A 26395-nucleotide genomic window follows, 5' to 3' on the forward strand; every position below is an offset into this window, starting at 1 on the left:
TCCGAAGCCCCACCTCCTTCAGACTAGCCGAGGATATTTGTCCTGCCCACCCCCGCCAGCCCTGTTCCGCTTCCGGTCAACCAGGCGCTGGTCTGCGGGAACTTGTTGCTGCGGAGGGCGCGATGGGGAAATCAGATTTTCTTACCCCTAAGGCCATCGCCAACAGAATCAAGTCCAAGGGGCTTCAGAAGTTGCGCTGGTATTGCCAGATGTGCCAGAAGCAGTGCCGGGACGAGGTAAGCGGGCCCGGGGCGACCCCGTGTCCACCCCCTCCTCTCCCCGGAGGGACCCCGCTGGAGATGCAGGCTGAGGTCCCCGACGCCGGGGTGAGGGCCTGGGTCTCCCGTCCCTAGTCGTGGGGGCTGCGCAGGGTGAGTCAAGGACTCAACTCAGTAGGGCCGTCCTTCCCTTCAGCCCCCGTCCTGGCAGGGAACCAGTGGCCTTTGACACCTCCTTGTTCCCCAGTCTAACCCCAAAAAAGAAGTGAAGTAAGAAAAGGTTTTGCAGCCCTCGGAGAAGTGACCCCACTCAAGTCAAGAAACGGGGGGTGAACAGTGCCGAGCCGGACGCCCGGGAGTGATAGTAACAGACGTCTCTGACTTGCCGTGGCTCTTAGACATGATCAGGGTGTACACCTCTTTTCGGGATCAGATGAAAAAGGAGAACTAAGCTCTTGCACACTAGTCACCTAACAAGCATTTATCGAGCACCTGCCATGTGCCAGGACCAGGATGTTATTGCGGGTGAGATGTGGCCTCTGGAGTCAGAATCAGAATTAGGAAGCCGACAAGTCACATTGTCTCTGCCTGTTTACTTATCTGAAAAGTGAGAATAGTAAGTGTCCCTACTTGTAAGATTGTTGTGAGTTTTAAATGAGTGAATTATGTGTAAGGTGGCTCAAGGGGTCTTTGAGCAGATCTTGAAAAAACTTTGCTGTGCTGTGGAGTTTACACTTTTCCCCATTATTTAGATGGATGATGAAGCACCTGGAAAAATTGAGAGCAGGCTAGTGACAGGATCACGTTTTTCTCTGGAGATTGAATTGGGTAGGAAAGGAAGAGCACTGGGCACTTGGAATAATCTAATCCAGTGTTTCTGCAAGTGAGGGATGAGATACTTTAGGTGGGCCTCACGTTGAATAACATTGATACAGTTATTCTCTTTCATTTCTCTTTACTACTAGTCAAGGTAAAATTCTTACACAGAAAACTAGAGACTAGTACAGGGAACATCCATATATCCACTACCCAGATTTAACGCTTTAAGTTTCACTTAACATTTTAAATACTTTGCCATGTTTCCTTTTCTCTGAAATATGTAAAGTAAATTACAAGCATCAGGGTATTTCACCTATAAATATTTAAATATGCTCCTCTAAAATATTAGGATATTTTTCTATACAGCCACAATATATGTCATCACACGTAACAAAATTAATAAATATTTCTTCATATCATCTGGTGCATACTCCATAGTCACATTTTCTCAATTGTTCCCATAAATGCTTTTTAAAACAGTTTTTTTAGCATGGGGAACTATATTCAATATCCTGTGATAAACCATAATGGAAAAGAATATGAAAAAGAATTATATATGTATGTATGTATATATATATAAAAAACTGAATCACTTTGCTGTACAGCAGGAATTAACACAACATTGTAAATCAACTATACCTGAATAAAATAAAGTAAAAACAAAAACAAACAAACCCAGATCCAGTCAAAAGCTATACATTGGATTTGGTTATTTGAACTTTTTAAAAAATAGACTATTTTTTAGAGCAGTTTCAGGTTCACAGCAAAAATGAGCAGAAGGTACAGAGATTTCTCGTACCCACCCTGCCCTCAACATGTACAGCCTCCCCAACCATCAACCTGGTGCAACAGAATGGTACTTTTGTTACAGTCAATAACACTACATTGGCACATAATTAGCACCAAAGTCCATAGTTTGTATTAAGGTTCACTCTTGGTGTTGAACATTCTGTGGCTTTGGACAAATGTATCGTGACAAATATCCACCATTATAGTATCATACAGAATAGTTGCATTGCCCTAAAAATCTCTGTGGTGTCGGGTGTTAGGACTTTTAATTCTCTCTCAATTTTAAATTTAAAATAGAATTCCCTCCCTTCCCCTCTGTTGTTTTTCTTGACATTGACTTGAAGAGGCTAGGCCAGTAATGATCCTAGAGGATTCCCCCTTTAACAATTAACTTTTATTGTGGTTGTCGTTCGTCTTCTTTCTCTAACTCTTGTAATTTTTGTAAACTGGAACTTAGGTCTGAAGGCTTGTTAGGGTCAGGTTAAATATTTGGGAGCAGAATCCTTGATAGGTGACCCTGTGTATATCACATTGCATCAAATAAGAAAGCCCATGATGTCTGGGAGTGCTAAGAAAATTGAGTACAGTTGACAGCCTGTAAAGTAATGTTGGAAAGTAATATTTTCCCCTTTGCAAGAGCAAGTAACTATGGGGGAACTGGTAACAAATACTAGTGGAGTGTGGAATCGTGCCTATAGCTCCAATTTCCCATCAGCCTTTTACTCATGTGTTTTAACATCTTTGCTTGAGTCACTTATTTCATTAGAAGTTGAAAAGTGGTTATTTTTCTAGTTCTTTTTACATTTATTGTTGACCACCATTCTTTTGAAAAAATGAGCTTTTTCTCATTAACTAGGGTTATTTGGTTATCCTCAAATGTTATCCTAAAATAAAATTCCTCAGGGAAAGAGAAGACACGTTTGATTCTCTCTTTTAATTACTACTTTTCAGAGTAAGACACTTGGGGTGATTCTGACCTGTTTGCCCTCACATCTGTTCATTGCCCTTCCCTGCCTAGGGGAGGAGAAGCTGACCCCTACAAGCCCCCTCCCCGTCTCTGTCTCTAATACCGGAAGAATGAGGGGGAGGGAGGTCAGATCTGGAGTATTCCCCTCCTGCCCATCCACTCCCTTGAGTTTCTAGAATTTAATAACATTATTTTGCTTTCATCTTACTGATTTATTTGTAATTTATGGGAAGTGGTGCTGGTTTTTCGTTTATGAGACTGATATCAAATCTCCTTTTAAGACGCAGTTAAGGAAGAGTAGTGCATAGGTAGGACACAGAAGAGGCAAGAATTGTGTAGGCATCTGTGGATGACTGAAGATTAGGAAACCGCTCTAAGCAAGATTGAGTGTTGAAATCAGGGCAGTGGCAATGGAATTGAGCCGAGGGACTGGGTAAGTTATTAGGTCGGCGGAGTAGACGTAGTGCTGAGTGGAGGTAGAGGACTCTGGGATGCTGTCCTGGGTCCTGGCCGGGTGACGGTACAGGACAGTGCTGTTCACCAAGATGGGGAAGACAGAGGAGAGGCACATTTTTCATTTCTCTTACTAGTGAAGAATCAGGTTCAAATGTTAAGTAGAATAGACACAAAGTCAAAACTTGCATGTTTTTTACAATCATCTGAAGAAGATACAGATTTAGTATGATAAAATAAGGTTTATGTATAAAATGCAAGTGTATTTTGGGTAATGAGCTAAAGTATAGGAAAGTGAGTGAAAATAGTTTCCTTAATGGAAATTCACTAATGACCCATTTTACCTTGTTGTAGTCCTCGAAACGCTTGCGTAACACTTTGTATGAAGTAGGTGCCCAATAGGAATTTGTTAAATTGAGTCAAAAAATAAAATCGCTCTTCTGTTACTGTGCCCTATAATGTTTGTTACTAATGTCTGTTTTCTAAAGCAGTATTTTTCTGTCTCTTTAATCTTCTGGGATTCTTTGATTAGCAGGGTTGCAAAACTCAACTTTATAAAAAAATTTTTTTAGAACGATAGGGTGCCTACAGCCAGTGACTTGATTATTTTTTACAATTTATCATCGAAGAGCAGCTTGTTAGGATTTAATTAAATACTTATATTTAGGGCCTATTATAATGAGCTAAATCAAGATTTAACCACTACCTTTACATTTTTGTAGAATGGCTTTAAGTGTCATTGTATGTCCGAATCTCATCAGAGACAACTACTGCTGGCTTCAGAAAATCCTCAGCAGTTTATGGATTATTTTTCAGAGTAAGTAACTCAAAGCCATCCTTATATCATAAGCTTTATTCAGTTGGACATTTAATAGATGCTTAATATTTAATATATTGGGAGCTCTGTTTATTCCTTACGTATTAATGTGATAGCTGTATTATCTTTGTGCTCAGTTTTTGTTTTGACAGTTTATCATTGTATGGAATTGTTAAAAAAGTATGTCTCACAAATCAGTCTTTCTTCCATTCACTACAAACATATGAAAAACCATTGCTCAGTCTAAAACAATTGTGGCTAAGAGCACAGGTCTGGAGTCAGACTGCTTGTCATTAAGTCCTTCAGAGCTGGGCTTCTCCACTCAGGAGCTGTGTGACTTTGGGTGAATTTATACAGTTTCTCTGTGCTTTAGTCCCCTCATCTGTAGGTTTTGTACCTTTCAGGTATTGTCTTTCCTTCATAGGGTTTATGCGAAGATTAAATGAGTTAATACTTTGAAAGTGTTTAGAAGAGTGGTCAGTACTCGATTAATATTAGCTGTTAATTATTATTATTACAATTAATATTTAGTCTTGCCTCCATCCCTTTCTTTCTTTCCAGGGTTTTAGACCTTTTGGTATTAAACCCCAAAGACTTTTGTTTATGTGGGTTATAGCTTGTAAATTAGGGATTAAAACTGAGACATTAAAAAAAATTTATTCATTTAAAATCACAATATAAGCCTATTACAGTTAAAATAACATTTTTACATGAAAATTAACTATATTTTCCAACACACAAAAAGCACACAAAAAAATAAGAGTGGTGTTGTTTTACATTTTTGCAAATCTCTTCAGTGTCTGTCTTCATATAACACAGTTGTATTCTCACATCTGCTTCTACCTTCATTCTCTTCTGAAATGTTGCTTGGTTGAAATACATAGAGAAAGTCCAGCTTTTACACAGATGTGTAGTTGGAAGTGGGGAGAGTATTTTAATAGCCTTTTCACATAATTTTGGCTATTCTTCTATGATACTACATTGAAACACAATGGCGTGGTAGTTTCTTAAAGATTAGTTGGCAATGTGGAATCAGAAACCATATAGCAAACCTTTATTTTATTTTTTTTTTTTGTGGTACGTGGGCCTCTCACTGTTGTGGCCTCTCCCGTTGACGGAGCACAGGCTCTGGACGCGCAGGCTCAGCGGCCGTGGCTCACGGGCCCAGCCGCTCCACGGCATGTGGGATCTTCCCAGACCAGGGCACGAACCCATGTCCCCTGCATTGGCAGGCGGACTCCCAACCATTGTGCCAGTAGGGAAGCCCCTAGCAAACCTTTTGTACTCTATGACATTAAAATCCATGTGATATTTTACTTTATGTGGATCTTGTACCCATGTATGGTTTTGTAACATCACACATCAGTCATTTGGAAAATATTGCTTCATTGAGTTACACAGGTATTCTGAAATTCTGAACGGTGATACATTTTATTATGCAATATCATAAAATCATATTCACTAACGTCAACTCAGTGCTGTCAGAAACATCTTTAAGTATTGGGAAGTATGTCAGACTCGTGGTGGATGCTAGTTTACCAGAATTCATATTTTTTGCTTGAAAGCTCAAATTTTATCATTGGCAACAAATACTGTCAGTTGTTTTTCTTGACCTGACAGGCTCACTTTGTTTATTTTTGAGAAAATATCTACTGAATACTTAATTTGAAGTAACTATTGTCTATATGTCTGTCATTTCTCAAATATCAAGTGATGCTTTCATGTCTCTGTGCCAGATGGGAACAGCCTTCTCTTTCTCTTCACCTGTAAATGTCTTGGTCAGAATGTATATCTTATTCACTTATGTTTATCTGTCACTTAACACAGTGTGCTCAGCTCAGAGGGACACATTAAGTGCCAACTTCATGTTTTATTATCAATAGAATGGGATAATTATGCCACATTCAGTAGCACTGAGACTCCATGAAGAATCCGCTCCAAAGATGTGTGGTCACTTTTGCTGTGCCACCTTTACCAAGACAAAAAGTTCCAACTCCAACTTGACTTTTAACTTTAATTCTTGAAAGCTGTAATCTTTCAGGATTTTTCCCTTGTTCAGTTTTTAAAAGTTCGGAACAGATATTAACGTAGATGTTTTATATATCATGTGCTCATGCAGACTGTACGATGGCTTAAATTTCAGGAAGGTGATGCTATGTATTTGTAGAAATCACCTTAATGCTTTCCCTCCCTGCTTTATTAGGGAATTCCGAAATGACTTCCTGGAACTTCTCAGGAGACGATTTGGTAAGTATCTTAAGTCTTGTGCACATAATGACTTTATAATCTCATAATCTGCTCAGGGTCAGCAGTGTCCTAATTTCTTCTTAGGAACCAAGAGGGTTCACAACAACATCGTTTACAATGAGTACATCAGCCACCGAGAGCATATCCACATGAACGCCACGCAGTGGGAGACGCTGACAGATTTTACTAAGTGGCTGGGCAGAGAAGGTAAGAACAAGACATGATGTGGACAGTTGTTATATGGCTGCACTGCAGGGAGGGAGAGAATGATCATATTTTCTGTGTAAATTTATGAAAAAGAGGATGAGCAGGGCAATTAGAAACTGGCGGAGAGGAGCATAATCTTCCAGGATTGATTTTGTGCACTGCAGGTGTGTAAGAGCGTCTGGAGTGATTCTTTCAACAGTGCAAAGGTACATCACTGAAGCATCCACTCGTTAGGTTAAGGACCAGTACCCGTTCTCTTCCACTTTTCCCACTACATTCGTTGCACTTTTGGAAGCTTTTGATACCCCTTCTTAAGGCAGTTTTTAAATTTGCTGCCTCTTTTTCCATTTCTAATAGGATGGAAAGTTCAGGAAAAGAACAGAGAAAGAAATTTTGTATCAGGGTATTAGTTATTGAGTGTGTTTCTTTATTCCATTTTGGGGAAGATTTCTGCTTGGTTAAGTTAGAATATCCTGTACTCAGTGGATGTTAAGTACTTAGAGACAGTTGGATAATTGCTAAGCAAGATAATGCTTTTTTTAATGTTTTCCTTGTTTAAATGTGTTGCCTCAACCTAGTCAAAAATCAAAATAATATTTCTTTTCTCTTTAAAGAGATAAAATATTCCAATTAAAGTCTAAATGTCACTAACTGTAAATATGGAAAATTCATGTGCTGTATGAATTTGTGTATTTGAATGTGTTTGAATGAGTGTATTTGAATGAATGAGTAAATACTGCAGAGAGAGACCACATTTATATGTACTTTCAGCTTTGATTGTATTCAAAATTATAGTGTCCGTTACTGTTTTTTTTTTTTAATCCATTACTTTTTTTAAGGCTTGTGCAAAGTGGACGAAACACCAAAAGGCTGGTATATTCAGTATATAGATAGGGACCCTGAGACGATCCGCCGGCAGCTGGAACTAGAGAAGAAGAAGAAGCAGGACCTTGATGATGAAGAAAAAACTGCCAAATTTATTCAAGAACAAGTGAGAAGAGGTCTGGAGGGGAGAGAGCAGGTGGGCATCATCAAGAGAGGCAATAGACAAAGGTCTGAAGAAGAAAAATCGCTTGTTTGTTTAAGCCTTGAACGAGTTTTGTAGGAGAAAGGGCATAGCCAAGTATAAAAGTCCAGGCTGTGGAGTTGAGACAAACCTGGGTCCATTCCTGACTTACTGACTTCACAAGTTTGTGTAATTATGGAATCTTCTAAACCTCAGTTTCCTCATCTCTAAAATAGAGTCAATAGCTAGTGTCAAAGACATAAACAGAGCATTTCAACTGATTATAATTAATGCAGTGCTGGGAATGAACACAGTGTGTGAGAACACAGAGGCCTGGCACTTGCTCCAGCCTGGGGAGGACCTAGAATATTTGGAGGTAGCTACATCCCCTAGGCTGAGGAATCTTGAGGAATTAATGGGTAAAATCCAGGTAGATGGGGAAGGGAAAGCATGATAAAGTTGGTTCAGGTGTTAGAATAACTAGATCAAGGCATTTATTCCAACAGACATTTATTGGTCACCTCCTGTGTGCCAGGCGTTCTTCTAGGCACTGGGGATACAGCCAGTGGACAAAAGATAAAAATCACTGCCCTCAAGGAGCTTACATACTAGAAGTTGTGTGTGAGCAGGAAAATACAGCCTAGTGTGTATGTGAAACTACTAGCCATTTAGTATTTTTAAAAACTTTTTATTGTGGTGTAGCACACATGAAGTAAAGTGGATGATGTGCATTAATCTTAAGGTTACATACAGCTCGATGAACTTTCACATATGTATGTATTTTTAGATGGATGGATGGATGGATCAATAGATAGGTAGTCCATGTGGCCACCACTCAGATCAAGATATGGAACATTTCTACTATCCTAGAAGGTTTCCTCATGCCCATTCCCAATTAATATTCCTTGTCCTCTAAGAAGAAAGCACTGTTCTGATATACTATTGGTTGTTGGTTAGTTTAGTCTGCCCTTGAACTTTGTAGGAATGGAATCATCCAGTTTGTTCTCTCTGTGTCTGGCTTCCTTGGCTCACCATAATGTTCTGTATGTGTAGTTCGTCTACATCCTTTCCTATCAGTGCTTCACTCTTTTTTTTGATTGATGTATTTCATTTTACGAATATAATACAATTTATTTATCCATTCTCCTGTTGAGAAGCATGTGGCTCGTTTCCAGTTTTTAGCTATTATGAGTACAGCTGCTCTGATCATTGTTGAGCACATGTTGTATAAGCTGTTGAGTACAGAGTGATGCAGGAAGTAGCAGGCGATGAGAAGTAAGACATCAGTGAGGATCACTTTGTGAATCAACTTTTGTACCATGTTGATTGAACTCTTTGATAAGTGAGAGAGTGAATGTGTGTTAACGTTACTTACATTAACATGCATATTGTCACACAATCTTTTAGAAGTTTTCTACATTAAATTAAAACAGGAACAGTGCTTCAACTGCTGTAAATGTGAAATTTAAACTCCTTAAGACTGAAAGCTTTTTATTCTCTTGCTTTTTAAAAATTTAAATCTTCATTTTCAATAGAGAAAATATTATAACTTCCTATCGTGGAAATCACAAAGGATTCACATCTTGTACTGAGGAAAGAGGTTTACTTTTTGGAATAACATTATTGCTCTGTAACATTTTAGCTTAATATTGCTAAAACCTTCAAGTTACTTGTACTTTTCAGGTGTAAACAGTATCTTTACCCAAAAAGCAGGGGAAATTCTATTGATCAGTGCTTCCTCATTCTACATTTAAACTTATCAATTTTTTCAAAGTAAGATCATGTTCTTTTGTGTTCTTTTGTGAAATCCTATATGGACATTACCTAACAAAATATTTTAGCTAGATCTCAAGGTCATCCTTCTTATTTATCAGTAGTAACAACAATTAACATTTATCAAACACTACGGCAGGCACTATGCTAAGTGTTTTATTTATATTATCCTAATTAACCCTTATCATAACTCTAAACGTGTAGGTTATCCCTACTTTAAAGATGTAATGATTGAGCCTTCAGGGAGATGATGAGATTGACCGAGATGACAAGGCTCATAGGTGGCAGGGGAGGATTTTATACACAGTCTTCTTCGAGTTAGTCTTAGACCCTTGATCATTACACTAAAGCGTACTACAAAAGAGAAAGGTTTTGCTGTTTAAAGTAATCCTCTAGCTAAGATTCCTAGAGTTTATTGCTTTATGTTGTTGTTTCCTGCTTAAATTGTAATAGAAATAAAAATGTAGGTAAACTTCTGCAGTTCGGTATAGAAAAGCTACTTTTTTCCCCCCGTAGAATAATTCTTTATTGGAGAATATTTGCAATACATATAATTTCTTAATTAGTATCTTAACCATTTTAGGTAGCAAGTCATAATTAAGGACTATTGAATATTGATGGTAAATGCAGTTGTGAACCAAACCTTCTAACTTTTTTTTTTAAAGGAAGTCCCTGTTTTTACGGAATTAAGCAGAGAAAATGATGAAGAAAAAGGTATTTTTACTTTTCTTTCTTCCTTTTTTAATATGGATGCTTTTGTATTGGCTCTGCCAAAAACTAGCAACATGTTTGGGAGCAAGAGGTGTTATCTGTCTGGATTATTCTCCTCAGTAAAATGAAAAGGCGATAACAATGAATTGGATGGAATGCCTACAGCAACAAGTAACCAGACTGAGTAAAATGAGCCTAAACAATAAGGAAATACCTTGCCATACCAAGAGTCCCAGAGGTAGGATGGTTCCGGATGCCACACTATCAGTAGCTGGACCCAAGGTGGCTGCCGGCAGTCCAGCCATCATATGCAGACCCAGTATTGTCCAGAGGAAGGCAGAGAGCATCTCCGTCCTTTGGAGTCCACTGTGAGCAAGGAAACTTTTCCTAGAAGACCTTCTTCCCACCAGCAGACTTCCTTTTGAATGTCATTGACCAGACTGTATCACATGTCCACCTCAAAAATAGTCACTTGGAAAGGGAGTGGAATTATTTTGATTGGTTCAGACCAAAGAGCCTTACTAATCACCTCCCATAGGTCCCACCCCCTAGTCCCATCACCTTGGGCATTAGGTTTTCAGCATTTGGATTTGGGAGGGGACACAAACCTTCAGACCGTAGCATCCTCCAAGCCATACGTGAGGGGTATGGACACCCAAACAAAATTGGATTCCTGTTACCAAGGGGAGAGGGGCAGTGGAGTGGGGAAGTGGCCAAGGCTGTCTGCTACATCACATGATGGTCTTTCCCAGCTCTGTAAGCATCAGTCCAGTATATTTTACAGGAGTTTATGATCTCTGGGTAGGAGCATTCCAGCTCTCATGTATTCAAAATGTCCATGAATTTCTACATAGCTGCATTGTGATATTTATTATAATTTTAATTATAATTTTGTTTTATTATATCTGATGTTTTATTGTAATTTTCCTGAAATATATATGGAATACCAATTCTTTTCTTCCAGTTACATTTAATTTGAATAAAGGAGCATGTAGTTCAGGAGGAGCATCTTCCAAATCAAGGTGAGCTATGTGAACAGGTATCTTAGAACCTGAAAATTTTGATGAAATGTTGATTACTACTTTTTAAAAGGTGCAGAACTGTGAATTATTTTTTTCTGGTTTTTATTTTCATCTCTTTTTCCTTTTTGTTTAATGATTGTTTTGTTTTGTTTTATTTTCTTAGGAACTGGTTTTTTTCTTATTTGCCTATGATGAGCTGATTATATCTTTTAAGGAAAAGCTCATTTTCATTAAATGCTTCACATGGTAAACATTAGCTTCTCCCTGAAAGCTTCTCCACTTAAAGGTTCTTTCTGTGCTATGGCAATACTATTGAGTTTTCTGTCATAGCCCACTATCAAGTTTGTTAACTGGAGTATGTTTTACCTGCTCTATTATGATTTTCTGAGAACAGACTAACTTATTCAACTATCTCCTTAGCACCTAGTAGAATATAAGTGCATTAGTAGACACTTAGTAATAATTGCCTTCCCTTCTAGATGGTGTGGTACTGAGCAAGACTTGACCAGGCTTTTCTATAAAGAGCCACATAGTAAATATTTTAGACTTTGTTGGCCATGTATCTTTGTCATCACTTTACTCTGCTCTCAGAGCGAGGATGCAGCCATAGATGATACATAAGTGAATGAGCTTGGCTGTGTTCCAATAAAATCTTATTTATAAAAACAGGCAGCAGACTGGATCTGGCCCTCAACTGCAATTTTTGAAGCCCTGGTATGGCACGTAGTCAGGTATTTATATCTACTTTTCATGTTCTCTTCTCTTGCAGTTCTCATATATTCTTTCACCAAATATCTGTGCAGTACTTATGATGTGCATTGCATTCAGTTTGGTTATGGAGGTGAAAAGATAAATCAGACAGGATATTCAGAAGGGCACTTTATATTCAGTATCTACTGGAATTTAGTTTTAAGCTGGGTGATTTGCTCTTTTACTTAATATTCCACCTAACTCAGTTTTTTGTTGGTGGGAGTTTTTTTTCTTTTTGGTTTACAGGCTAGTGGTTATTTGCACGACTAAATAAGTGTCTAGGAGAATTGAAGGAAATGGGCAGTCTGAGTCAGCAGTGCCTAACTGCTTCAGGATGACTTGCCAACTGTCTTAACTTTGATCAAAGTGTTTCAGTAGTAACATCTATATTAGATATCATGAAGAAATTGGTTAATTGGGTTCTATATATGATACATTTGAAAAGAAAATTTCTTTTCAAAATATTGCTGTGCTATGACTAGGAAGACAGACTGCAGTATATCTTAACACATGCCATATAGTTTTGGACCCTTATGTGTTTCTATTTTCCTTTATTATTTGTTATTCCTAAGTGTAGATGAATGCTGATATTGGTCCCACTGGGCCCCAAATTGATCGCCCTTATGTTAGTTTTCTATGGCTGCTGTAACAAGTTACCACAAACTAGGTGGCTTGAAACAGCAGAAATTGATTCTGTCTCTGGAGGCCAGAGTTCTGAAATCAGTATCCTTGAGCCAAAATCAAGGTGTCTGCAGGCCTGTGCTCCCCCCAGAGTCTCTGGGGAGAATCTTTTCCTCACCTCTTCCGGCTTCTGGTGGCTGCAGGCATTCCTGGGCTTTGGGTTGCATCCCTTCAGATTTATCTCTGCTCTATCTTCACATTACCTTCCCCTCTGTGTGTCATCCCCCTCTGCTTCCCTCTTTTTTTTTTAATTTATTTTTTAATTTTATTTTTATTTATTTATTTGGTTGGTTGGTTGGTTGGTTGTGTTGGGTCTTCGTTGCTGCACGTGGGCTTTCTCTAGTTGTATCGAGCGGGGGCTACTCTTCATTGCAGTGCGTGGTCTTCTCACTGCAGTGGCTTCTCTTGTTGCGAAGCTTGGGCTTTAGGCGCGTGGGGTTCAGTAGTTGTGGCTCGCGGGCTCTAGAGCGCAGGCTCAGTAGTTGTGGCTCACGGGCTTATTTGCTCCACAGCATGTGGGATCTTCTTGGACCAGGGATCGAACCCGTGTCCCCTGCATTGGCAGGCAGATTCTTAACCACTGCACCACCAGGGAAGTCCCTGCTTCCCTCTTAAAGGATGCCTGTGGTTGCAGTTAGAGCCCACCCAGATAATCCAGAATAATCTCATTTTAAAATCTTTAACTTAATCCCATTTGTAAAGACCCTTTTTCCAAATAAGGTGACATTTGTAGGTTCCAAGGATGAGGACCTGATAGCTCTGGGGGTCTGCTATTCAGCCTATTACATCCCTATGCCAAACTGTGATTTAGTAAAAACATTAGTTTTATTTGACCAAGTTCTGTGACTTCTGTCTCAACTGTCTCTAATAATGTGAAAATAGTGTTGCAGGTAATACAATGGAGAGACTATCTAAGTTTTCTTTTTCTGAAATTATGGTATATTTTTTTAGAGGTTGGGATTTATTTTCCTGTTGATTTATATCTCTTATATATTTAAAACCCAGAATTAACTAAGTTATCTAGATACCAAAAATGGATAATTTAGGCTGTGTGAGGCACAAAGATAAGCCCTGCTTCCCCATTGCTGGAACAAAGATTACTCAGTTCTCACTTCTGTTTTTCCTTTGGGCTTCCCTGTCTCTTTTTTTTCTTTAACACCTTTATTGAATATAATTGCTTTATAATGTTGTGTTGGTTTCTGCTGTATAACAAAGTGAATCAGCTGTATGTATACATATATCCCCATATCCCCTCCCTCTTGCACCTCCCTCCCACCTTCCCTATCCCACTCCTCTAGGTGGTCACAAAGCACCGACCTGATCTCCCTGTGCGGCTGCTTCCCACTAGCTATCTATTTTACATTTGGTAGTATGTATATGTCCATGCCACTCTCTCACTTTGTCCCAGCTTACCCTTGCCCCTCCCTGTGTCCTCAAGTCCATTCTCTATGTCTCTGTCTTTATTCCTGTCTTGCCCCTAGGTTTTTCAGAACCATTTTTTTTTTAGATGCCATATATATGTGTTAGCATACGGTGTTTCTTTTTCTCTTTCTGACCTACTTCACTCTGTAGGACAGACTCTAGGTCCATCCACCTCACTACAAATAGCTCAGTTTCGTTTCTTTTTATGGCTGAGTAATATTCCATGGTATATATGTGCCACATCTTCTTTATCCATTCATCTGTTGATGGACACTTAGCATGCTTCCATATCCTGGCTATTGTAAATAGTGCTGCAATGAACATTGTGGTACATGACTCTTTGAATTATGGTTTTCTCAGGGTATATGCCCAGTAGTGGGATTGCTGTGTCATATGGTAGTTCTACTTCTAGTTTTTTAAGGAACCTACATACTGTTCTACATAGTGGCTGTATCAATTTACATTCCCACCAACAGTGCAAGAGGGTTCCCTTTTCTCCACATCCTCTCCAGCATTTATTGTTTATAGATTTTTTTGATGATAGCCATTCTGACCGGTGTGAGGTGATACCTCACTGTAGTTTTGATTTGCATTTCTCTAATGATTAATGATGTTGAACATCCTTTCATGTGTTTGTTGGCAATCTGTATATCTTCTTTGGAGAAATGTCTATTTAGATCTCCTGCCCATTTTTGGATTGGGTTTTTTTTTTTTTGATATTGAGCTGCATGAGCTGCTTGTATATTTTGGAGATTAATCCTTTGTCAGTTGCTGCGCTTGCAAATATTTTCTCCCATTCTGAGAGTTGTCTTTTCATCTTGTTTATGGTTTCCTTTGTGCAAAAGCTTTTAAGTTTCATTAGGTCCCATTTGTTTATTTTTGTTTTTATTTCCATTTCTCTAGGAGGTGGGTCAGAAAGGATCTTGCTGTGATTTATGTCGTAGAGTGTTCTGCCTATGTTTTCCTCTAAGAGTTTTATAGTGTCTGGCCTTACATTTAGTCTTTAATCCATTTTGAGTTTATTTTTGTGTATGGTGTTAGGGAGAGTTCTAATTTCATTCTTTTACATGTAGTGGTCCAGTTTTCCCAGCACCACTTATTAAAGAGGGTGTCTTTTCTCTATTGTATATTCTTGCCTCCTTTATCAAAGGTAAGGTGACCATATGTGTGTGGGTTTAACTCTGGGCTTTCTATCCTGTTCCATTGATCTATACTTCTGTTTCTGTGCCAGTACCATACTGTCTTGATTACTGTAGCTTTGTAGTATAGTCTGAAGTCAGGGAGCCTGATTCCTCCAGCTCTGTTTTTCTTTCCCAAGATTTCTCTGGCTATTCGGGGTCTTTTGTGTTTCCATACAAATTGTGAAAATTTTTGTTCTAGTTCAGTGAAAAATGCCATTGGTAGTTTGATAGGGATTGCATTGAATCTGTAGATTGTTTTGGGTAGTATAGTCATTTTCACAATGTTGATTCTTCCAATCCAAGAACATGGTGTATCTCTCCATCTGTTTGTATCATCTTTAATTTCTTTCACCAGTGTCTTATAGTTTTCTGCATACAAGTCTTTTGCCTCCTTAGGTAGGTTTATTCCTAGGTATTTTATTCTTTTTGTTGCAATGGTAAATGGGAGTGTTTCCGTAATTTCTCTTTCAGATTTTTCATCATTAGTGTATAGGAATGCAAGAGATTGCTGCATTAATTTTGTATCCTGCTCCTTTACCAAATTCATTGATTAGCTCTAGTAGTTTTCTGGTAGCATCTTTAGGATTCTCTGTGTATAGTATCATGTCATCTGCAAACAGTGACAGTTTTACTTCTTCTTTTCTGAGTTTGGATTCCTTTTATTTCTTTTTCTTCTCTGATTGCTGTGGCTAAAACTTCCAAAACTAAGTTGAATAGTAGCAGTGAGAGTGGGCAACCTTGTCTTGTTCCTGATCTTAGAGGAAATGGTTTCAGTTTTTCACCATTGAGAATGATGTTTTCTGTGGGTTTGTCATATATGGCCTTTATTATGTTGAGGTAAATTCCCTCTGTGCCTACTTTCTGGAGAGTTTTGATCATAAATGGGTGTTGAATTTTGTCAAAAGCTTTTTCTGCATCTATTGAGATGATCATATGGTTTTTCTCCTTCAGTTTGTTAATATGGTGTATCACATTGATTCATTTGTGTATATTGAAGAATCCTTGCATTCCTGGGATAAACGCCACTTGAACATGCTGTATGATCCTTTTAATGTGCTGTTGGTTTCTGTTTCCTAGTATTTTGTTGAGGATTTTTGCATCTGTATTCATCAGTGATATTGGCCTGTAGTTTTCTTTTTTTGTGACATCTTTGGTTTTGGTATCAGGGTGTTGGTGGCCTCATAGAATGAGTTTGGCAGTGTTCCTCCTTCTGCTATATTTTGGAAGAGTCTGAGAAGAATACGTGTTAGCTCTTCTCTAAATCTTTGATAGAATTTGCCTGTGAAGCCATGTGGTCCTGGGCTTTTGTCTTTTGGAAGATTTTTAATCACAGTTTCAATTTAAGTGCTTGTGATTGGTCTGTTTATATTTTCTATTTATTCCTTGTTCAGTCTCAGAAGGTTGTGCTTTTCTAAGAATTTCTCCATTTCTTCCAGGTTGTCCATTTTATTGGCATATAGTTGCTTGCAGTAAGCTCTCATGATCCTTTGCATTTCTGCAGTGTCAGTTGTTACTTCTCCTTTTTCATTTCTAATTCTGTTGATTTGAGTCTTCTCCCTTCTTTTCTTGAAGAGTCTGGCTAATGGTTTATCAATTTTGTTTATCTTCTCAAAGAACCAGCTTTTAGTTTTATTGATCTCTGTGATTGTTTCCGTCATATCTTTTTCATTTATTTCTGATCCGATCTTTATGAATTCTTTCCTTCTGCTAACCTTGGGGGTTTTTTGTTTTTCTTTCTCTAATTGCTTTAGGTGTAAGGTTAGGTTGTTTATTTGAGGTTTTTCTTGTTTCTTGAGATAGGATTGTATTGCTGTAAACTTCCCTCTTAGAACTGCTTTTGCTGCATCCCATAGTTTTGGGATGTTGTGTTTTCATTGTCATTTGTTTCTAGGTATTTTTTGATTTCCTCTTTGATTTCTTCAGTGATCTCTTGGTTATTTAGTAGTGTATTGTTTAGCCTCCATGTGTTTGTATTTTTTACAGGTTTTTTTCCTCTTATTGATATCTAGTCTCATAGTATTGTGGTTTGAAAAGATACTTGATACGATTTCAGTTTTCTTAAGTTTACCAAGGCTTGATTTGTGACCCAAGGTATGATCTATCCTGGAGAATGTTCCATGAGCACTTGAGAAAAAAGTGTATTCTTTTGTTTTTGGATAGAATGTCCTATAAATATTAGTTAAGTCCATCTTGTTTAATGTGTCATTTAAAGCTTGTGTTTCCTTATTTATTTTCATTTTGGATGATCTGTCCATTGGTGAAGGTGGGGTGTTAAATTCCCCTACTATTATTGTGCTACTGTTGATTTCCCCTTTTATGGCTGTTAGAATTTGCCTTATGTATTGAGGTGCTCCTATGTTGGGTGCATAAATATTTACCATTGTTATATCTTCTTCTTTGGTTGATCCCTTGATCATTATGTAATGTCCTTCTTTGTCTCTTGTAATAGTCTTTATTTTAAAGTCTGTTTTGTCTGATATGAGAATTGCTGTTCCAGCTTTCTTTTGATTTCCATTTGCATGGAATATCTTTTTCTCTCCCCTCACTTTCAGTCTGTATGTGTCCCTAGGTCTGAAGTGGGTCTCCTGTAGACAGCATATATATTGGTGTTGTTTTTGTATCCATTCAGCCAGCCTATGTCTTTTGGTTGGAGCATTTAATCCATTTACATTTAAGGTAGTTATCAATATGTATGTTCCTATTACCATTTTCTTAATTGTTTTGGGGTTTTTTTTGTAGGTATTTTCCTTCTCTTGTGTTTCCTGCCTAGAGAAGTTTCTTTAGCATTTGTTGTAAAGCTGGTTTGGTGGTGCTAAATTCTCTTAGCTTTTGCTTGTCTGTAAAGGTTTTAATTTCTCTGTCAAATGTAAATGAGATCCTTGCTGGGTAGAGTAATCTTGGTTGTAGGTTTTTCTCTCTCATCACTTCAGATATGTCCTGCCACTCCCTTCTGGCCTGCAGAGTTTCTGCTGAAAAATCAGCTGTTGACCTTATGGGGATTCCCTTGTATGTTATTTGTTGCTTTTCCCTTGCTGCTTTTAATATTTGTTCTTTGTATTTAATTTTTGATAGTTTGATTAATATGTGTCTTGGCGTGTTTCTCCTTGGACTTATCCTGTGTGCGACTCTGCACTTCCTGGACTTGATTATTTCCTTTCCCATATTAGGGAAGTTTTCAACTATAATCTCTTCATATATTTTCTCAGTCCCTTTCTTTTTCTCTTCTTCTTCTGGGACCCCTATAATTCAAATGTTGGTGTGTTTAATATTGTCCCAGAGGTCTCTGAGACTGTCCTCAATTCGTTTCATTCTTTTTTCTTTATTCTGCTCTGCAGTAGTTATTTCCACTATTTTATCTTCCTGGTCAGTTATCCGTTCTTCTGCCTCAGTTATTCTGCTATTGATTCCTTGTAAAGAATTTTTAATTTCCTTTATTGAGTTGTTCATCATTGTTTGTTTGCTCTTTAGTTCTTCTAGTTCCTTGTTAAACATTTCTTGCATTTTCTCCATTCTATTTCAAAGATTTTGGATCATCTTTACTATCATTACTCTGAATTCTTATTCAGGTAGACTGCCTATTTCCTCTTCATTTGTTTTATCTGGTGGTTTTTTACTTTGCTCCTTCATCTGCTGCATATTTCTGTGTTTTCTCATTTTGCTTAAATTACTGTGTTTGGGATCTCCTTTTCACAGGCTACAGGTTAGTAGTTCCCGTTGTTTTTGGTGTCTGCCCCCAGTGGGTTGTGTAGGCTTCCTGATGGAGGCGACTGGTTCCTGTGTACTGGTGGATGAGGCTGGATCTTGTCTTTTGGTGGGCAGGACTGTATCCGGTGGTGTGTTTTGAGGTGTCTGTGAACTTATTATGATTTTAGGCAGCCTCTCTGATAATGGGTGGGGTTGTGTTCCTGCGTTTCTAGTTGTTTGGCATGGGGTGTCCAGCACTGGAGCTTGCTGGTCGTTGAGTTGAGCTGGGTCTTAGCGTTGAGACGGAGATCTCTGGGAGAGCTCTGGCCTATAGAGATTACATGGGGCCGGGAGGTCTCTGGTGGACCAAAGTCCTGAACTCGGCTGTCCTACCTCAGAGGCTCAGGCCTGACACCCAACCGGAGCACCAAGACCCTGTCAGCCACACGCTGTCTTTGGTTTTCCGTCTCCAGGCACAGCCTGGCCTCCACACACCTCCGTGTCTCCAGGAAGGCTTGGCACTGGGCCCGGTCTGACAGGTAACTAATGAAGATTCCAGCTGTGTTCATACACATGAATAACACTGCCTGGGCCACAACTCATCAGCTCAGTAACTCCACTTCGGTGTGGCTTCCCTGTCTCTTAATTGCACACATGCTCACTCCAGTTACTGAAAGCAGAATCCTAGGGCTGTTCTAGAAGCCTTCCGTTCCATTTCCAGTCTGTTACTGTTCATTTCCTGCCTTGATTTTAACCTCATTTGACCCTGTCTCAATCTCTCACCTTTCTACTAGAATCTTTTTTTGGTCTGGAGGGGCATTATTGGTACAGCAGCTGGTGTAAGATTAAATATCATACAAAGCAAAGCTGGAAACAAATTGCCTATTTTTTTTTTTTTTTTTTTTTCGGTATGTGAGCCTCTCACTGTTGTGGCCTCTCCCATTGCGGAGCACAGGCTCCGGACGCACAGGTTCAGCAGTCATGGCTCACGGGCCTAGCCGCTCCACGGCATGTGGGATCTTCCCGGACTGAGGCACGAACCCGTGTCCCCTGCATTGGCAGGTGGACTCTCAACTACTGTGCCACCAGAGAAGCCCTCAATTTTTATCATTTGTATAATTTTTGTTTTTCTAGAATATTCTTTTCAACGAGGTATTCAAATTTATTATCCGTTTTATTAATCTTTTAGAATACTGTCCTTCATCATGTCTCATCAACATTCTTTATATTTTTCATTTATTCATTTTAGCTCTAAGAGGTTCTTTTTTAAAATTTAATTAATTAATTTTTGGCTGTGTTGGATCTTCATTGCTGTGCGTGGGGGCTACTCTTCGTTGTGGTGCGTGGGCTTCTCATTGTGGTGGCTTCTCTTGTTGTGGAGCACGGGCTCTAGGTGCGCAGGCTTCCGTAGTTGTGGCACGCCGGCTCAGTAGTTGTGGCGCATGGGCTCAGTTGCTCTGTGGCACATGGGATCTTCCCGGACCAGGGATTGAACCCGTGTTCCCTATGTTGGCAGGCAGATTCTTAACCACTCTGCCACCAGGGAAGTCCCTCTAAGAGATTCTTGATATCACAAGCAGAAAGGAGCTTTCTGAACGTCAAATCTTACCATGTCTTTCTCTTGTTAAAGACTTTCAGCAATTTAGGCCATTGTCTATATGATAATCTCTAGTTGCGTTTGTACCACCTGCCATATGCACCACAGCTCTGCTAAGCCATTTGTCTCCTAAGCACTCTGTGGTCTCACCCTCGCTTGCATCTACTGCTCTCTCTCCGTGCAATGCCCTCCGTATCTGTTCTCCCACTACATCGTGAGATCCTGATGGGCTATTCTGTTTAGCTTTTTATTCCCGATGATTCTCACATTTTAATCATTTAGTAATGCTGAATACATTTGCTAAATAGAAAACTTTATTTTTCCTATTCAGTTTAGTTTTCTTGTGTGGTGAAATATACATAACATAAGATGGTCCATTTTAACCACTTTTAAGTATACGATTCAGTGGCATTAAGTAGCTTCACATTGCTGTGCAACCATCGCCGGTATCCATCTCCAGATCTTTTCATCATCCAAAACTGAAACTCTGAACCCACTAAAAAATAACTCCCCACGACACTTCCCCTTAGCCCCTGGCTACCTCTGTTCTACTCTTCTGTCTTTATGAATTTGACTACCTCATTTGAGTGGAATCATACAGTGTTTGTCTTTTTGTGTCTGGCTTCTTTCACTTAGCATAAGCTCTTCAGGGTTTATCCATGTTGTGGCATGGATCAGAATTTCGTTCCTTTTTAATCTGAATAATACCCCACTGTATATATAGACCACAGTTTGTTTATCCATTCATCTGTCAGTGAACATTTGAGTTGTTTTTACCTTTTGGCTCTTGTGATTAATGCTCTTCCGAACATCAGTGTACAGATACCTGTTCAAGTCCCTGCTTTCAATTCCTTTGGGTATTTACCTGTAAGTGGAATTGCTGGATTGTATGGTAATTCTGTGTTTAACTTTTAAAAGGTTTTCCACAGCAGCTGCAGTATTTTACATTCCCACCAGCAATTACACAAGGGTTCCAGTTTCTCCACATCCTTGCCAGTGCTTGTTATTTTCTGTAATTTTTTATAATAGCAATCCTAATGAGTGTGGGTAGTATTTCATTGTGGTTTTGATTTGCAGTTTCCGAATGATTAGTGATGTTAAGCATCTTTTCATGTGCTTTCTGGCCATTTATAGATCTTTGGAGAATTGTCTATTGTCCATTTTTAAATTGGGTTAAATTTCCAAGCTGAAACAAATACCAAAATATTGAATAATTTATAGATGTGTTTGACGACTCACTGTTGATAAAATTTGAGGAATCATGGAGAATGTGAGAAGACACAGAAAGCAGAAAAATAAGCAAATGTTTTTTCTAAAAGTGGAGAAAAATCTTCAGAACACAATAGTAGCTAGCTTTTCCTAGTGATTATAGTAGGAAATAGGTGGTTTGTGAACATGTAAGGAAGAAGTAATTACTAGACCCGAAAATAGCCACGTAATCCTAACTGCCCTTCTGCTGGGATTATTAGTGCCTATTATATAGACATATTGTGGTTGTTTATGATCTGGAATTATTGCTAAATTCAGTGGATTCCTAGCTCAAAGTACATTTAACTCCAAAGAATATTTATTTTGAGTAGCACGTTGAAGAGTTTATCTTTATTTGGACTTAATCTGTTCACAACCAATGTATATTATTTACAGTTGTCACAAACCTTAGAACTTAAAAATATGTCAGAGGATTGAATTATGGGACAAAACCTAGTAAGTGAAATATCGCAAGGGTAAATTTAAAGCCTTCCAGTTAGATAAAGAGAGAATGGCTTCCATGAAGACAGGGTGTGGGAGTCCTGACCTGCAGCCTCCCCATATAAGAAGCAGGGATTTAAGTTGACTGCAGGCTCCACTGGGAGTCCTTACAGTCGTCCGGCTGCTAATAAAGCTAATGCTGCCTTTAAATGCCTAAAGGAAAAGGTCCAAAGAGTGGAAGATATTAACTCTGCTGTATTTTCTATAATCACACTTTTTTTCTTGTTTCCATGGTAGCTTTGTGCAAATACGTGTTCTTTGTATTTTACAAGTACGACAAATTAAATAATTAGACTGATAATATTCGGTGAGTCAGCAGATATTAATGGAGCACCTATTTTATCTGAGTCACAAGATAGTTACTGCTGCTTTACAGGGGGAAACATATATATGTGTGGATGTATATATTCTCTCCCCTACTGTGAGAGAGGAGTCATATATACAAATGATTATATACCAGGTGGAGTGGGATGCCTGCCCCAAAGTGCTATGGCGGTTCAAAAACAACAAATTCCAAGAAGCCTCATGAAGAATGGATCTTAAAGAAGTTCAACAAATGGAGATAAATGGAGAGACTATTTTAGGTATAAAAGAGGCATGTGCAGATTTGCAAAAGCTTGAAGCACAGGGCATGGCTCAGTCAATAGCAGAGTGTTCAGAATGACAAGTATACGTAATAAATCAGGGATGGCATTCTGGGGCCTGTGGTGACAATTTTATGATGGCACTCAGAAATGTAGAATGTACACTGACGACGTTAGGCAATTGGGAACGATAAAAAAAATTTTAATTGGATGTTGAGATCTTTGCTTTAAAGAAATAGAACTGATAATGTGCTGGACTTCTACCAGCTGTTTTACAGACATCTCACTTAATCCTGCCGGTCGAGCTAGAGTTGGGTCACAGTGCTACCCCCGTTTATATGTGAGGAAATGAAGCTTAGAAAAGTTAATTGCTCAAGGTCCCAGCAGAAGTAGGATCAAACCCTGGTGGCCCCAACCCTGAAGCCAATGCTGTCACCCGTCACTCAGCCACAGTGATAGAGTGGCACTAGCTGAAGATGGGGGGACAGGAAGGGTTCCATGTTCTCATGGTGCTCCCTGTCCTGTAAGTGATAGACACGCCCTTTGTAGTTTTGACTAATCTGTTGGAAGCTAACCATATAACAGATATCTTCTGTGTTGTTCCTTTTGCACATTATATAAAGCCTGCGTCTTTGCACAGTTTTTGTTAACAGCACGGTTCCTCTTCCCATCAGTTCTTTGGGACCAAGTGCTCTGAAGACAGTAGGGAACACAGCATCAGTGAAACGGAAGGAATCTTCCCAGAGCTCAGCTCAGTCAAAAGAAAAGAAGAAGAAATCTGCACTCGATGAAATCATGGAGGTACGCTTTATGAAGTGCTTGTCAACTCTAGCTGTTAGGGGAATTATGTGATTCCAACCAAGGAAAGTTAAATAGTTTCACCAATTATGAGATTAATATAAAGTGAGAAAAATGTGCTCATACCAGGTTAGGAAAAAAGAGCCTAGGTGTAGTTCCATCTGAATGGGGCTGGAACGTCCTTAGATAGGTTTATTTTCTTGCCTCAAGTGCTGTCTTCAAAACACTCCATGAAATTATGGTCAATAGAGTTAGTTTAGGAGAACCTCAGTGGTAATTGAAGCCAGAAATGAAAGCTCTGCTCACCTTTGGTGGCTTCGTGAAATTGGCATCCTCCATGGATGCCCCCACCAACCTGGGCTCTCCTGTTGCCTCCGACTTCCACTTACCACCTCCTACCCGGGAGAGAAAGCTCTGACATTATTTATTTATTTTTTTCGCGGTACGCGGGCCTCTCACTGTTGTGGCCTCTCCCGCTGCGGAGCACAGGCTCCGGATGCGCAGGCTCAGCGGTCGTGGCTCACGGGCCCAGCCGCTCTGTGGCATGTGGGATCCTCCCGGACCGGGGCATGAACCCGTGTCCCCTGCATCGGCAGGCGGACTCTCAACCACTGCGCCACCAGGGAAGCCCTCTGACATATTTTTAATGTGATCTAACCTGATGGCCAAGTTTATATGATGAATCAGTGAAAACCTATGATTATCTGGATCTAGGGCTATGCTTTTGCTCTAAATTTACCTGAAATTCTAGAGCTGTTCTGCAGAAGGTTCTTAATATATTCCTAAATATTCCTTTCTCCCTTCCAACACATCACCTTCCCTTATCAATAAATTTATGAAATAAGTAGAAAAGGCGAAGAGAAAGAATAAATGGGTACAAGAAGCTAACGTTTTTCCCTGTAACATCATTTCCTCTGGTCTCCTCATTCCTTTTCTTCATTTGTCAAGGGATGGGAGTAACTGTTTGGTCTTCCCTGTTACTGAGTCCTCACACAATGCAGGACAGTTAGAAAAGCTTGAAGTATAATATAACGTGTGTACGCTGTGAGATGTAGTCATTACATCATTCAGCAGATACTGAGTTGCTGTTACGTGCTGGGCATCATGTGAGGCCCTGCATGTGTAGAGTAGGGAGAAAAACAGTCCCTGCATGTCATGGAGCTTTCACCCTAGTGAAGGAGGCATTCCACGACCAAGTGAACCAGTGGTTAAGTAATTACAAAATGCTATGTGCTGAGGAGGTCTGAGGGCAGGGAGTGGGGAGATAGCTTGTTCCCCCACTAGGGCAGGGGAGATCTCTAGCTCAGCATCCAAAGGGAAGATCCAGGTGGCTAGAGCATGGTAAGCACAAGAGTGGTGGCATTTGAGGTTGGAGAGAGAAACAGGGGCAACACCACAGAGGTCTTATAAGCCATTTTGATTTAATTCAAAGTAAAATGGAAAGCCAGATCTACCTGCTTAGAATATAACCATGCCAAGTTTAGAATATTTTTTGTTCATATTGGAAAGTTGGAGGAATTAAGATGAGGTTTTGAATCAACCAAAGAGCGACATTGTTCAGTCCCTTTGAAAGTAGGTACTTAGGGTTAACTGAGCAGTTGAGAAAGAAAAAGGTGTGAGATACAGCCAGGTCAGCTGGTCAGCACATTTTCCTTTTGGTCACCCTTTCATTTACTTTTCTCCTGGTTGTGTTTTTCTTCCCCTCCATTCACAGGCTTTATTATCCTTATCAAACAGGGAAGCTCCTCTTTGCCATCAAACTGTATACCCAACTATGCTGTGCTGAATTGGTCTGTAAGAGTTATGTTTTTGCCCCCTGAAAACATCGCCTGTTTTCCTGCGCATGACAGTCCAGGGGAGGAAGCAGGGATAGGGCAGAGTAATGCTGGCAGGTGGTGATGCAGTATTGACTCAGTAGAGGTTGTTTACGTTTATCTTCTTGGTCAGCTGACTTGCCTATCACTTATTTTCCTAAATCCAGGTTGCTTTTTTTTTCAATCAAAAACTAATTGCAAAAAAAGGTTTGTGTTTATCAGAGATTGCAAATTATATCGATCTTCTGTGAAGTGTGTTTTATAGTGTTCTTTTGCTAAATGGAATGTTATTTGAAATAAATTGAGGATTTTAAAGAGGTAATTTTACGAATGTCTCATGCGTCCTCCAGATTGAAGAGGAGAAGAAAAGAGCTGCCCGAACAGATTACTGGCTCCAGCCTGTACGTATCCCGCTGGGGCTTCTTACTTCTAAATGTGCTTTTAAGCAAATGATTTAAATAGCATTTGGTATAAATGACTAAATTTCTTAAATATCTGTAAATTCTGTAGATAGATTTATAACTTTAATGACTTGTCTTTGCATCTACTCTGTAAGCATTGGTTGTATTGTTATTAGAGGGTTACTTCATGTTCATGGACCAGTAATGTTTCTTGAGTTTAATGCCAAATTTGTGTATGGACACCTTGAATTTAAGCCTGGAATTATTTTCAGTTTTTGCTATAAGAATACCCAGTTAGGTACTTTGTTGTAAAAACAGCTTTTTTTTTTTCTTTAACATCTTTATTGGCGTATAATTGCTTTACAATGGTGTGTTAGTTTCTGCTTTATAACAAAGTGAATCAGCTATACATATACATATATCCCCATATCTCTTCCCTCTTGCGTCTCCCTCCCTCCCTCCAACCCTCCCTATCCCACCCCTCTAGGTGGTCACAAAGCACCGAGCTGATCTCCCTGTGCTACGTGGCTGCTTCCCACTAGCTATCGATTTTACATTTGGTAGTGTATATATGTCCATGCCACTCTCTCACTTTGTCCCAGCTTACCCTTCCCCCTCCCCATGTCCCCAAGTCCATTCTCTAGTAGGTCTGTGTCTTTATTCCCATCCTGCCCCTAGGTTCTTCATAACCAATTTTTTTTTTTT

General features: G+C 39.3%; 1 protein-coding gene across 2 annotated transcripts in view; it reads left to right on the plus strand.

Moving 5' to 3' along the window:
• The first annotated feature begins 69 nt into the window (after positions 1-69).
• KIN (Kin17 DNA and RNA binding protein) overlaps positions 70-26395 on the plus strand; it is a 36941-nt gene continuing 10615 nt past the window's right edge. Inside the window, exons 1-9 of one of the 2 annotated variants that reach the window (XM_029239326.1) lie at positions 70-236; positions 3969-4063; positions 6267-6310; positions 6395-6517; positions 7357-7538; positions 9962-10010; positions 10972-11029; positions 23352-23478; positions 25640-25690. In XM_029239326.1, the coding sequence (XP_029095159.1) occupies positions 123-236; positions 3969-4063; positions 6267-6310; positions 6395-6517; positions 7357-7538; positions 9962-10010; positions 10972-11029; positions 23352-23478; positions 25640-25690 (843 nt within the window). In that variant the 5' untranslated portion in view covers positions 70-122. The remainder of the gene's footprint in view (positions 237-3968; positions 4064-6266; positions 6311-6394; positions 6518-7356; positions 7539-9961; positions 10011-10971; positions 11030-23351; positions 23479-25639; positions 25691-26395) is intronic. The other variant, XM_029239327.1, reaches the window with a different exon arrangement.

This window comes from Monodon monoceros, unplaced genomic scaffold (genome assembly GCF_005190385.1).
Source record: "Monodon monoceros isolate NGI ecotype Baffin Bay Population unplaced genomic scaffold, NGI_Narwhal_1 Super_Scaffold_21, whole genome shotgun sequence".
Taxonomy (NCBI): domain Eukaryota; kingdom Metazoa; phylum Chordata; class Mammalia; order Artiodactyla; family Monodontidae; genus Monodon; species Monodon monoceros.